Here is a 13,542-nt window from a genome sequence, read left to right on the forward strand (position 1 = left end):
GATAGATAGATAGATAGATAGATAGATAGATAGATAGATAGATAGATAGATAGATAGATAGATAGATAGATAGATAGATAGATAGATAGATCACAAAGCACAAACAAAATAGCAGCTGATAAAGGGTAAATAGGTTACAAAATTGCAAAGCATTGGACTTAAATGTGAACTGGTTTTCCTAAATATTGTAAATGACTGAATTATCCAGGAAATGAAAATGAAACGCAATGTCCAGTGTTGATAAATTACAGTGGAGAAACTGTAACAGGGTCCAACAGTTAGACTAAAGCATTCAGAGGCCTTCCAGTTCCACAAGTCCACCATTCATCAGGTCCTCAGAGATCTGTCAGTTAGCAGGGACCAGTCTGGTGTGGACACAGAAGTATGTGATTGATGGTGAGAGATACCAGACATTGCAATGTGAAACTCTAGAAGGTCTCCATGCTGTCACTTTCATCACATTCTTGTGCTGTTGTTTTTTCAACTGTAAATCAGACATAAAGCCAACTCCACTTGTCCCGGCTTTTGTTTTGAGCTCAGCAGTGTTGCAAACTGTAACTGAAAGAAGGCATGGGTGACTTCAAAAAGCTGCTCTGTGGAAAATCTTACATCTCCTCTCACAGCAGCTTGTATTCATATGTGGGGTCAGAAAATATCTGGCTGACATTCGAGGAGCAGACCACACAAATACAGACACAACAGAGCTGTCAGTGAAGACACAAATCTCTGGGTCTTTATATTCTGAAGAAGTGACAACAGCCTGAAGTCAGGTGACATGAAGGATACTCACCTCAGACTGCTCAGCTGTTATGTAACAGAGAATGGAGTTGGGCAGCTGGACTGACCTCTACCTTACATGTTTGTGTGATACTTCACCGTAGATTGACATTTACATTTCAATCTCATATTCCTGTACTGTATTTCAGGAGGAGTTCTAAGTTCTAACATATTGGTCTTCATTTTTTCAGTGATTTTTTTCTGCCAGTTTAGGGTATCTACAAGTTTAACCTAAGAGCATTATTTTGGTGCTGGACCTTCAACAGGGTTGCTGGTTTGCGTCCCGGTGGGGGCACCGGAATCTTCCTGCGTGGAGTTTGCATGTTCTCCCCGTGCAGCGTGGGTTCTCTCCGGGTTCTCCGGCTTCCTCCCACACAGTCCAAAAACATGTTGAGGTTAATTGGTGATTCTAAATTGTCTGTAGATGTGAATGTGAGTGTGCTTGGTTGTCTGTCTCTAAGTGTGGCCCTGTGATAGACTGGTGACCTGTCCAGGGTGTCCTCTGCCTTCACCCTGAGTCAGCTGGGATAGAGTCCAGCCCCCCCACGACCCTAATGAGGATTAAGCGGTGTATAGATAATGGATGGATGGATGGACCTTCAACAGGCAAATGATGACTGTGCTTGACAATTTACTTGATGAAGCTCGAGCACCAAAACTTTGTGCTAATAAATGTATCTTTACAAGTTAATTAATGAAATAGATGCACGAAGAGTTTCTTTGTTTGAAGCAAACAAAACAATCAAAAACTGTACACCACAAAAAAGTCTGTGGAGCAGTCTGGATGACAGTCTCAATATAAGTACAGCTATAAAACAACTGATCAAAATACACAAATATATTGCAAATATAATAAAGTGGAACAGTGAAGGAGCTCTTGAGGTTTATAAAAATATAAGGTTTGATGTAGCAGCTTGGAGCTAATAAGTTAAACTTCATTCTGTTAATTTTCAGACATTATTGTAGGTTTTTATTTGTTTGCGTTTGTTTAGTTTTTTCATTGTTTGTTGTATTTTCCCTTTATGATCGTGTGGTATATCTGAAATTAATAAAAAGCAAAATGTCATGGCAATCGTTTATATTTCATGCTTAGGTTTCTGTGTAGCACTGATGCTGTGGTATGTGTAGAGTCACTGTATTTCTCCGACATGGAGTTCAGTTCCACGTGAAATGCTGGTTCATTGTCGAACTGTTTGAACTTTCAGCTGAATAGAGCAGAACTTGTAGAACTCAGTAGTCAACAAATTATCAAAAAAAGGTCTCAGATCAAAGAGAAGAATATCTGTGAAGTTTCTCCTTATGTGTGTGATGCAAACCGATTTCAAAATCACCTGCGTGGGTGTGGAGGGAAACCTTTAATTAATACAATTCCAAAGGGCCAAATTGTGTTTAGAATAAGCATTAAATTTTATGCAAAAAAGGTCAGTGACACTAGTTATCATAGTAGCAGTAGTTGCAGTTTATTTCTCTGTATTAAATCTCTCCCCTCATATTACAGGAAAAGCCTTTGTGCCTAAAAAGATGGTGGACCCCATCATAGAGAGCGTGACTCTAGAGCCGGAGCTGGAGGAAGCCCTGTCCAGTGCTACTGATGCTGAACTCTGTGATATTGCTGGTAACACACCCTGACACTCTCACACACTTCACCTTACGCTCATGTATTACAGCAGCGGTCTTCAACCTTTTTTGCACCACGGACCGGTCATTACGCACATAACAAATAATAATTGTTTTTTTTTTCTATTGAAAAGTTTCATAAATAAATAAAATTACTTTTTATTGCTTAACATGTTTACTTTTCCTCTGTCTCAGTATCAAGTCTCTTCCACTTTCCAAAGCAGCTCTCCTGAGACGTTTGTTTTTGACTGACGGCTTCGTTTAGCAGCCGGGCGTAAAAACTGACAGTCAAGTGCGGGAAACGAACACAAACGGAAGTGACGGGAAGACGAGCTAGTCATGTTTCAAAATAAAACACCCTGCAGACTCCGCTGGAAATAAAAATAAACCAATAAAACGTTTTTATTCTATCTGTGCGGCCCGGTACCAAATGACCCACGGCCCGGTACCGGTCCACGGCCCAGTGGTTGGGGACCACTGTATTACAGGATAGACGTATTGGTGTTATTCCAACAAATGTACCAGTATTTTTATGAAAAGATGGCATTTTGTTTACAGATTTTCACCTATTTCATTGTTGATATTTTGAACATTTGTTTTTCTCCAAAAGTTCTTGGTCTATTTTTCTAAATTAAAGAGAAAGAAATGAAGCATGCTCACTCTTACACACTCAAATACATCTATAATCCACTGTGTGATATCCATAGTCTTGATTTGCACTGTTAAATATTCCAAAATGTCATTGTCTAACTGTTTTCAATCCCCGCAGCACTCTCACTAATCAGTACAAACCCACCGTCATGGCTTTAACTTTCCCGTCAATCTTCATTTCCTCAGTCTAACTCTTCTCCATTTCCTCCAGCGCTCCTTCCATCCACCCTTCCCCTTCATCTCTCCATCAGTATCTCCATTTTCTTCACCTCCCTCATCTCTGCTGGATCTGTCTGTCCGTTAGCTGAGCACCATCCGGGGTATCTGCAGACTGCACAGCGTGTTTGCATGGAACAGTTCTGGTTCCCTTGCCTGGTTCATGTTGTCATTTTGTTATGAGCAGATGTTCAGAAAAACGCGCAGGTCGACACACACAGTGGAGCTCTTACTGGCCTGTTGGTGTTCATGCATGACCAGAGGTTTCTGTGAAATGCATAATAGATGCTGCTGCTGTAGCAAATAAAATAGATTTTTGCATGTACTGAAAAAACGTTGCATCTGTTTTCACAAAAAATGTGCAACTTGATTGGACCTTTAGTTTTATTTTGACAAACTACGGCTTCCGACATTCATTTCAGTGGCAAAAACAGATACTTGAAGAAATATCGCAGATAATCCCTCGATGTTTTACACATTGCTGCTGACAGAACAGAGGTTTTATTAACCTTTGTCATTTACCCTAACCCTAACCCTAATACATCATAACCTTTTAAAGACATATAACTGGCTTAACTTGATTAAATTGTGCTTTTACTAAATTTCTCAAAGACAATCCGCACCTCCAACTTATGTGGAATACACTTTGCTACTCCAGAAACATTCGTTGGCATCAAAACACCCTGTTTAGTTTTTTAGCTAATGAGTTGAGTTAACAGGTTATTAGGAGTACACAGAGTGACTGTGTGTTTGTTTTAGAGTGAGTAAACACATTTAGTTTAAATGCTGCCAGAGTAAATGTGCAACATCGCTACTGTCACTGGCGTAGCAGGAATAATACTGCAGAACATAAACGAGATATATTTGAGGATACCGTGTCTCTGGAGTTGCCGGAGATAACATTTCCGCTTTCTTCTAAGAGCAGCTTGTGGTCGGGAGCTCAGCAAACACAGCCTGGTGCTCGCAAACTCCGGCAAACAAACAATAACTCCTCTATAAATCATTCTTTTATATAGAGTGTCCTCAGAGTAAGTGCTCTGTCGGAAACTGCTCTGCCAGAGAACGCCTGGCTTGACAGGCTTTGTTTCTTGACATCCTTTATTAGTAGGATGTAGAAGGTTGGAGCGGTATATTGATCTACAGGCAGCCAACCAAGAGCAGAAGCTGCACAAATCAAAGCCACTACAAGTTGCCAATTAAACTCCTGGACCTGAAACCGTACAGGATACAAATGCTTGATTATTAAAACAGCCGATGCCAGGCTTGGCTCGCTTGGGGAAACTGCAAGAGCTTTTGTGCTGTATATATATTAACAAGTTAGTCCGCTGTCTGGCTGCAACGGGGTGTTCATTAAATCTACAGACCCGCAGCACCGATGTCCCTCTCTCTCTCTCCTTTTTATTTGTCTTTTCTGATATTCATTCTCTTTATTCTTCCAGCCATCCTGGGCATGCACACCCTGATGAGCAACCAGCAGTACTATGAAGCCCTCGCCAGCAGCACCATAGTCAACAAGCAAGGCCTCAACAGTATGTAACACACAATTACACACGAGTTCCAAAATGTATGTTAATGAGTCTTTATTTGGAGAAATCTGCCAACTTGAGTGATCTGCCTTCACTTGACACAACCACAAATGCATTCGGTGCTGGGAAACGAGTAAAAGTAGCCTAAAATAAAGCAGATCACTCAGCGATTATCAAGAAAATATCACCTCATTCCAGAAAAATGCTCAAGCGGGTTGGACTGCGAGCGAAATGAGCTCATGCTGGCAGAATGTAAGTTTATTTTACCAAAGACAATGGGCTCAGTCTTTTCTGTTGCCCTCGACGCGAGCTCAAATAGAGTTAATAAGTAGATGAACGTCAGTAGATGCAGACGCTCATCCGTTGCCCTATAACTACTTGAGGAATAGAGCATCACCGATGATTCATCTGTTTATACTTCAGCTTGTGCTAACTAATGTAAACTATTGTATTCTGCGATCACTTTAACCCCTTCATCACGTTCAGACACACACACACGCACACACAAGTTAATGAGCCGTTGTTTATCTTGTCTGGTGGCTCATCCTATAGATTCTCCCACAGCTCTAAACACAGTCAGAGACTTCCAAATATGACTGGCTCATAAAGAGAAGCAGCTATAAAGTGTGCGATTCGCCTGCCGAAATTGCCAGTCGCTTTGTTTTCAGTGGAGATGCACAGGATGCCGTATAAAGCAGTGTTTGGATAATTTGTCTTTTTTTAATGTTTGAGCATTGATGACATGAAGACGATGGGAGACTATGTTTAAAAAGCCATATATGTAATATGGTATACTGAAAGAACACATTTGTTGTTCCAAATAACCAAAGGAAGCATTTTTTTCTGTTTGTTTTAAATCATCTATCAGAGTGACTCCACAAAGGTTTTACCAACTATAAACTTAACCCCTTTTTTTTTTAACTAGAGCACAAAATAAACAGATTTTGTTGAGTTAAAAGTTGCACAACACTCATAAAATACTAGTAATGCCTGGCGAGGACTCTGTAAACTCCTTCACTGTTATGGATTAACATCTCTTGGCGTAACAGTTTTGGAAAATACACTTGTTCCCTTTTTTTTTTTTTGAGAGGATACGAATCATTCTCACGTCCGAGTATAGAACGCTGTGCTTTGTTTGGCGAGAGACGTACATGTAGGCAGACGTGTTAACAGACGCTCAAGCAATTAATTACTCAGATAATGCTGTTTACAGTGCGCAGTGAAGTAGATTTGGAAATTGGCTGACTCTTAAACTCTTAATGAGGACATGTGTCAAGTGACGACAGGACTGCACGTTTATTTTAATGTGTTCTTCTTGCGGTACGTTTACTCAGACCCTCCAGCTGTCTCCTGTTGTGCATGAGATTGTTCTGTACTTGTGTTGGATACCAGGTGTGATCCAGTGCACCCAGTATAAACCAGTCCCCGATGAGGAGCCCAACTCCACCGATGTAGAAGAAACTCTGAGGAGAATGCAAAGTAATGATCCCGACCTGGTGGAGGTCAACCTCAATAACATCAGGGTAAGAGTGAGGATCAAAAGGAGGATGTGTGCGTTTGATTTTTATGTATTTTGGATTTGGTCAGTATATTTTTTTAACTGAAACATGATGAAGTTCTGTTGAACATGAATCATCTGTTTCTCTGTTAATCGATCTTTTCTAGTACTGACCACGAGAGAAAACAAACTGGTCTCACAACAAAAAAAAAAGATTAATTAAAATGTTAAATTTAAAACTGCACATTTTATTTTGTGAGAGAAGAAAACTCATATTTAAATTTTTGTATATTATCATCATTATTATTGTTGTTATTGTTGTTTATTCAGTTTAAACAATTTTGTAAAATTATTTTTGAGAACATTTTTTTTATAAAAGAATCTTTCTTAAATGATAACAATTACTAATAATTACTAATAATGATAATTCAGGAAATTTAAACAACTCAGAATTCATCTTTGCGGTTGTAGTTTGTTATAATAAAGACATTTACAGGGATGTAATTTTGTCTTTGTTTTTATACCCAGAACATCCCCGTCCGCACACTGAAGGCGTACGCTGAGGCTCTGATGAAGAACACTGTGGTGGAGAGGTTCAGTATCGTAGGAACCAGGAGCAATGACCCCGTAGCATTTGTAAGTCCAGTGTCTGTGAAGATTCTCAGTCATCCAGGTCGTGGTTATTCTGGTAGATTAGTCGTAGCAACTGGACTCGCTTGAGTTCCTTGAAGACGTTTCACCTCTCATCCAACTGGAGAGGTGAAACGTCTTCAAGGAGCTCAAACAAGTCCAGTTGCTACGATTGATCTACCAGTGTAAGTCCAGTGCTTTTATCAAGATTTAACCACTCTTTATTTTAATGAAGTATTTATTTAGTTTTTATCTATAACAGCTCACTTTTCACTTTATAAATGGCATTTTAACATATATACACTATTGCAAAGACACCTGATGCAGATTTTATTTTACCTAATGTGGCTATCAGTAGCAGAATTACAGAGCATGTGAGTTGTAAGCAACGCTGCAGATAAGATCCACGACGTGCTGTTTGTTTCTCTCAGGCTCTGGCGGAGATGTTGAAGGTGAACACGACGCTCAAGAGTCTGAACGTCGAGTCCAACTTCATAACGGGGACTGGAATCCTTTCCCTCCTAGAGTCGCTGCAGAACAACACCACACTACTGGAGCTCAAGATAGACAATCAGGTACCAACCGGCACACGGTCGACCCACTGCACAGAGAACATGTCGATTTATACACACTAAAAAAAAGTGCGCGTCAGGTTGTGTACACAGACCATCGCTGCCACTTCAGTCTAATGTTCCCACACTGCATTGTGATGCGTCATTCTGCATAGCAGCTGTGACTCACTCATTTTTTATTTCCTTTAGTCCTTTTTAGAAATTAGCCTGCAGTGATTGATTAAAGTGAAGGTGGAAATCATTTGTAGTGGCCCTAGAGGGGATGTAGTCATTGCAGTGAGCCTTTCTCTTGCCTTTTTGTGTGTGTGTGTGTCCCCACAATCTCATCACAAATACACTTCTTTTTTTTCTATTTCTTCTCCTCCATCCAAACCCTCGCTCCCTCTAAACTCCAGAGCCAACCGTTAGGCAACAAAGTGGAGATGGAGATCGCCAGCATGCTGGAGAAAAACACCACATTATTGAAGTTTGGGTATCATTTCACCCAGCAGGGCCCGCGTCTCCGAGGCTCCAACGCCATGATGAACAACAACGACTTGGGTGGGTTTTAAGGCACACACATGCGTTTGGTAACACAGATGCCGTTTCGGAGAAATTAAACTGAGAAACATGACTTTGGGCTGGACTCAAACCGATAACATTTCTCGTACGTAATGTATTCGATGACAGATTCGCCTCATGTTCGTTATGTAACTCTGTCTTTCAATAGTATTGCGTTTGGCAGCGTTGGTTGTCAGTGTTGACTCTTTATCTTCACTATATCTCCGTGAGTTCTACTTTAATCAGTGTCTAATAGAAGAATCAGAGTGATATCATCGGCCGGTAACTCAGTAGTACGGCCAGAGGGCCTCGGCCAATCAAAACACTACCTTCCTGAGTTATGACATCAATACTAAGAAAAGACTTCGTGCATGAGAGGGAGAACAGAACCGAACGAGTGCAGGAGATGTTTTCTGCTCTGCTTGTGCGCAAGTTATGGCGGCGATTCCTGTATTCGATAAGTTCATATTTAACATGTTATAAAATACGTTAATGTTCATGATCGAAAAAAGCTCAGCTGGATCAACTTCTCTCTGACAGACTCAACAAATACGTAGCCTTATAAGCCTCACAATGTCAGCGCTTGTTAAAGTTAATTTAGAGAGGATAAGTGTTTGAATCAACGCCATTTCTGCACCTCCAGGGAAGGTTTTAGTTCAGGTATGTTTGGATATGGTTTATTTGCTTTGTTGCTTCCATTGGTTTTACAATCTGCTTGTATTCTTGTCCTTGACGTTAAGTGTGTTTGTCATAATTTGTGATATGTTTTTCCTCCACCCTGCTCATCGTTAAGCCCGAGTCGTCAGGTCAGATTCCGACGGCTCCTTCACCCTCACTCTGTCTGTCCCCGAGCTGGAGAGAGCCTTCGGGAAAAAGTTCAAGTCCAAGACTAAGTAAAACGAAAACACAACCGAAACCCAAACACAACAGTGTTCAGCCTTGCCTTTCTGCTGCCAACACCTCCTGGTTTCTTTTCCAGCCCACCAGAAGCTCTGCCTCCTCTTGTCAAACTCTTATAGGAGTTTCTGTTGCTTCTCTGCAGCACCTGGCTTTACTTTGCTTCTTCTCAGCTCCTAGTCATCTCAGGCCACTCTTAGGCCCCCTGTGTATTTCCAAAAAAGTGCAAGAACTCTGGAAGATCTGGGACTCAATAAATGGGATTGAGCTCTTGAAAAGTTTAAAGCACTCGAATAAACTTGGCAATGAAATGTCACTGAAGGTATTGCAAAGATAAAACAATCTTGGGTTTTAAAATGCACCTGAATAACTGTGCAGATAAGATGAAGTTTCCAAAATAGACAGATACAGATGAGAGGGGAGCTCAGGTTCGCTTCTGCTATTTGTTCTATGAAAACATATGACAGAAGTTGAGTTCAAGCCTGACACTGAACAAGACGCACATCTTTTATCTGTCAGCATCCTCTGTACGCCTTTTTCTGTTTATAAAATCTGATTGTAAATGTTGAAACTGCTCAGTTTTTTCTCGCTTTAGCAGCTTCTGGGTGTTCCATTTTCTTTTGTCTTCACCGTGAAGCTGCAGAAGTCTGTTGTTTTCACTTTTCCAGAGCAAACACGTGCTGCTGTGTTGCTCTGGTTTTTATTTTTAAGTCCATTATCTTCCTCTGTGACAGTTTTACTTTTTGGCTCATTCCTCCTCTCCTGATCTGGTGTTTTTACCATCCCTGCATCGCCTGCAGGAATTTGGCTTACTCTGCTCAGCCTCATCCTCTCTTCTGCTCTTCTAAACATCACTCTTCAAACCTCCAAAGCTGGATCATCTTCTGGGCAAAGGGTTCCCCAGACCCCTCCGTAGCCTCAGAGACTTTGGGTTCACTTTCATGGTGATTAGTTTGTGGCTGAATTTGCTTTTTTAACTTTAATAAGATATAATAACAGTATAAACTGAAAGGACGCTCAAGGTAGCTCCTGTGTTATCACCTAGTTTTTGATCTTTGTGTAAATTGGTTCAGAGTCAAACTTGTTTTATTGTTCAAGATTCCACAAACTAATTTCTGATTATTTGTCCCAGAGTCACTTTTCCAGCTCCTGTTCTTACTCATGTCTCACTTGCTGAAGCTGTTTGCAGCTGATCTTCATGTTCTGAAAGCTACTCTCTCCTTTCAGTTGCTTCTCTTCTTGCTTAAATCAGACCTCGCTGTGCACAAGATGACGCTCTAGATTGCGATCTCTTTGTATCTAATTGTCATGGCTTTTTCTTTCTCCGCCCACAGTAAGAAAGAGAAGGCTTGAGGGAGGACCCATCTTCCCAAAGTGTCGGACGAATGTGTAGAAACCGGGGCTACCTTCAACTCCCTGTTCACCTTCAACTCCCACCATCGACGACTCCCTTCGGCCCGGATCGCCGTCCTCCACATCAGGTTCCACTGTTTCAGTTTAAGAGACAATCTCTGAACTTTTTTTTTTGTTTTTTTTTAAATTACAGACTTTTGTTCAACAGATATTAAAGGATCCAGCTGGATTAATCGGCAGCAACCTCCTGAGCTCCGTGAGTGACATTAGCACGAGTACAATAAACTGTACCTCTTTGTACAAACTAACCAGGCAAACGCCTACTTAGCCATTTTGAATCCTTTAATATCTTATCGATCTAGACTCCTTAATAAAGGGGCTGAAGGTCTGGTTTTGAATGTGGGCCCATTTGAAAGTCGATGGGTAACTTTTAGCGACCCCTGTTTCTGCTGAGTTGAATGGATTCTAATTATTATTACTGTGCTGTAAATGAGTTGTGCTGTCGTTACTGCTGCTCCCAGCAGCTCTGTTGTTGCTCCAATGTCTGCGTGCAAAGTTTTTTTTCTATCAAGCCTTTTGAAATTGACACACCGTAAGAATAAAATACTATAATATCAGATTTTGAGAAAATCATTAAAAGCTAACATTCTACCTTTTTTTCCTCATAAACAGAGTCCTTTGGTGACTCCATCAGATACTAAGCTACACAGATTCTTCAGTAATTGACGGACAGGTTGTAAAGCTGGCTACTGTAAGATTTGTCACCATAATATATTTATTTGAGACAGACCTGGAAAAGAGTCAAAAGCCGTTCAAATAACTTGACTGGGCTGGATAGTGTAAGAACACATGTAAAAATGTCAAAGAAAGTTATTATCAGTCTTTACCTGCCAGCCAGGGAGGCATCTGTCAATTCAATTAGTTTTTTCCTATAAACCAAAGTCAGATATTTCCGGAATCCACTGTAAGATACTGTCTGAACACTGCACTGTTATATAGAAGTACTCGCCTACAGTCAGACTGCAATGATAACCCAAACAAGCTGCGAGTATTTGAATGGGTTTGTGTTACACTTTTAACCAGGTCTGGTTTGTTGAGTCTTTGTGTTGTTTTTTTTTTTTTTATTATTATTATTATTTGTATTTACTGGAGCTAAAAATGTGTGTTTTATTATAAAGTGGTTGCTACTGTTGTTTATTACAGGTTTCACATTAACGCCTCAATCCTGATTTGGAGGGTTTCAGTGATGGATGTTGGATTTAAAAAAACGGGGAAACTTCTAAGACAGAACTACTTTTTTAATAGAAAGAAACGTTAAGGGAATATCTACACATCGGAATGCTTCTTCAATATGCTTAATGGGAATTAAGTCAAAAACTGAACATAAAATAATCCTGTAGGAGTTTACAATGGAAATATTCTTCCCATCAGGCAAAACTTTTACTCGATTCACCACACAATGAGGGAACAGAAGGGTTAGCTGATATCTAACCAGGCACTAAAGCTCCAGTAAAAATCACAGGAAGTGGCGTGTTAGTTTTTATTAGCTCAAGATGAAATTACCTGCTTTACGAAACATCCGTGTTTCCTTGAATGACTGTGCCTGTAACTGGCACTCGGAGATGCAAAAAAAAAAAAAAAAAAAAGATCTGACAGCATGTTTAAGGGTTCGTTGACCCATTTAATGTTATTTCATATCACTATGTTGTTACCGTGTCGTCTGTGCTGTGGCCGGTGTTCTACAAGAGGTGAATGTTGAGAGCTAAAGGTGAACGAGCCACTCACGGTCTGTGTGTGTCCTGTTCTTTACTTCAGTCTTCTGATATTGTAGTGCTTGACTCTGTTTTGTTAGATAGTTCACCTGTTTTGGTTGAATTTTTTTTTGTTTTGTTTTGTTTATGAATTTAAATAAAGCTTGAAAGTAACATTTTTCAAATTTTACTTTGCTGTTCTGCTTCTGCCTGGATCAAATCAAATCAAGTGTATTGTCATTTTGCTGTACATACACAGCAGGCGAGATGAGCGAGAGCGTTTCTTCAGGGTCATTTAATTAGCAAGTTTTGCGGAATGAACATCTGGGATGGGGGCTGCAGGGTGGCGCAGTTGGTAGCACTGTTGCCTCGCAGCAAGGTCGCCGGTTCGCATCCCGGTGGGGGCACCAGAATCTTTCTGCGTGGAGTTTGCATGTTCGTGGGTTCTCTCCGGGTTCTCCGGCTTCCTCCCACACAGTCCAAAAACATGTTGAGGTTAATTGGTGATTCTAAATTGTCCGTAGGTGTGAATGTGAGTGTGCTTGGTTGTCTGTCTCTAAGTGTAGCCCTGTGATAGACTGGTGACCTGTCCAGGGTGTCCCCTGCCTTCGCCCTAAGTCGGCTGGGATAGACTCCAGCCCCCCGTGACCCTAGTGAGGATTAAGCGGTGTATAGATAATGGATGGATGGACATCTGGGATGGCGAAACACTCAATGGATGTGTAGAGTGCAGTATTTTCCATATCAAGACCACAGTGACGCTCGGTGGCAAATGACAGAATTACACCGGTTTGGTTCACTGTCCATGTTTCCTACACACGGCCCTGTTCAGACCAGCAGCTTTACACATTTGACTTGTAACACTGAACACTTATTATCTTCAGCCAGTTTACTGAAGAAGCTTCTCCTCACAGCATTCTGAAGAAAACAAGAAAAACTGTTGTAGTAGCTCAGCACTGTGTGAAAATGTTTAGAAGTAACAGACCTCAAACTGATCTGAGATGCAGTCGTGAGTATGAGGTGGGAAAATTCATGTACTGTGACAATATCACAGAAATGATGAGTGTGAGGAACATCCAGGTAAAATTGTTGGCATTTTGACAAACTGATTTGAACATGCAAGTATTTAATCCTACAGATAAAATGGTTTTCTTGAATATCTGTTTTTTTTTTCCCAGTCAGATTAGCTTCTTCACTCATTTTTTGAACAAAACTATTAACAGATATGTTATTCTTTGTGATAGAAAATACCCTCAGCGGCCTTAGAAGCTCCCTTTCACAGGTTGATAACTTGTAGGTGTTTTGCTTACGTGTCCACCAGTCTCTACTTACTGAAATTCCATCCATCCATTATCTATACACCGCTTAATCCTCACTATGGTCGTGGGGGGCTGGAGTCTATCCCAGCTGACTCAGGGTGAAGGCAGGAGACACCCTGGACAGGTCGCCAGTCTATCGCAGGGCCACTTACTGAAATTTCTTCTGTTTAAATTCCCTTTGTTGCAAAACATTCA

At 40.7% G+C, this 13,542-nt stretch overlaps 1 protein-coding gene across 3 annotated transcripts in view; it reads left to right on the top strand.

The window, feature by feature from the left end:
- tmod1 (tropomodulin 1) overlaps positions 1 to 12,202 on the top strand; it is a 22,305-nt gene extending 10,103 nt beyond the window's left edge. For 2 of the 3 annotated variants that reach the window (XM_008294206.1, XM_008294207.1), the window contains 8 exons: positions 2,276 to 2,392; positions 4,701 to 4,790; positions 6,180 to 6,310; positions 6,814 to 6,921; positions 7,347 to 7,490; positions 7,883 to 8,027; positions 8,821 to 8,920; positions 10,259 to 12,202. In XM_008294206.1, the coding sequence (XP_008292428.1) occupies positions 2,276 to 2,392; positions 4,701 to 4,790; positions 6,180 to 6,310; positions 6,814 to 6,921; positions 7,347 to 7,490; positions 7,883 to 8,027; positions 8,821 to 8,920; positions 10,259 to 10,277 (854 nt within the window). In that variant the 3' untranslated portion in view covers positions 10,278 to 12,202. The remainder of the gene's footprint in view (positions 1 to 2,275; positions 2,393 to 4,700; positions 4,791 to 6,179; positions 6,311 to 6,813; positions 6,922 to 7,346; positions 7,491 to 7,882; positions 8,028 to 8,820; positions 8,921 to 10,258) is intronic. The other variant, XM_008294208.1, reaches the window with a different exon arrangement.
- Positions 12,203 to 13,542: the final 1,340 nt, after the last annotated feature.

This window comes from Stegastes partitus, unplaced genomic scaffold (genome assembly GCF_000690725.1).
Source record: "Stegastes partitus isolate 25-593 unplaced genomic scaffold, Stegastes_partitus-1.0.2 Scaffold947, whole genome shotgun sequence".
In the NCBI taxonomy this organism is placed as follows: Eukaryota; Metazoa; Chordata; class Actinopteri; family Pomacentridae; genus Stegastes; species Stegastes partitus.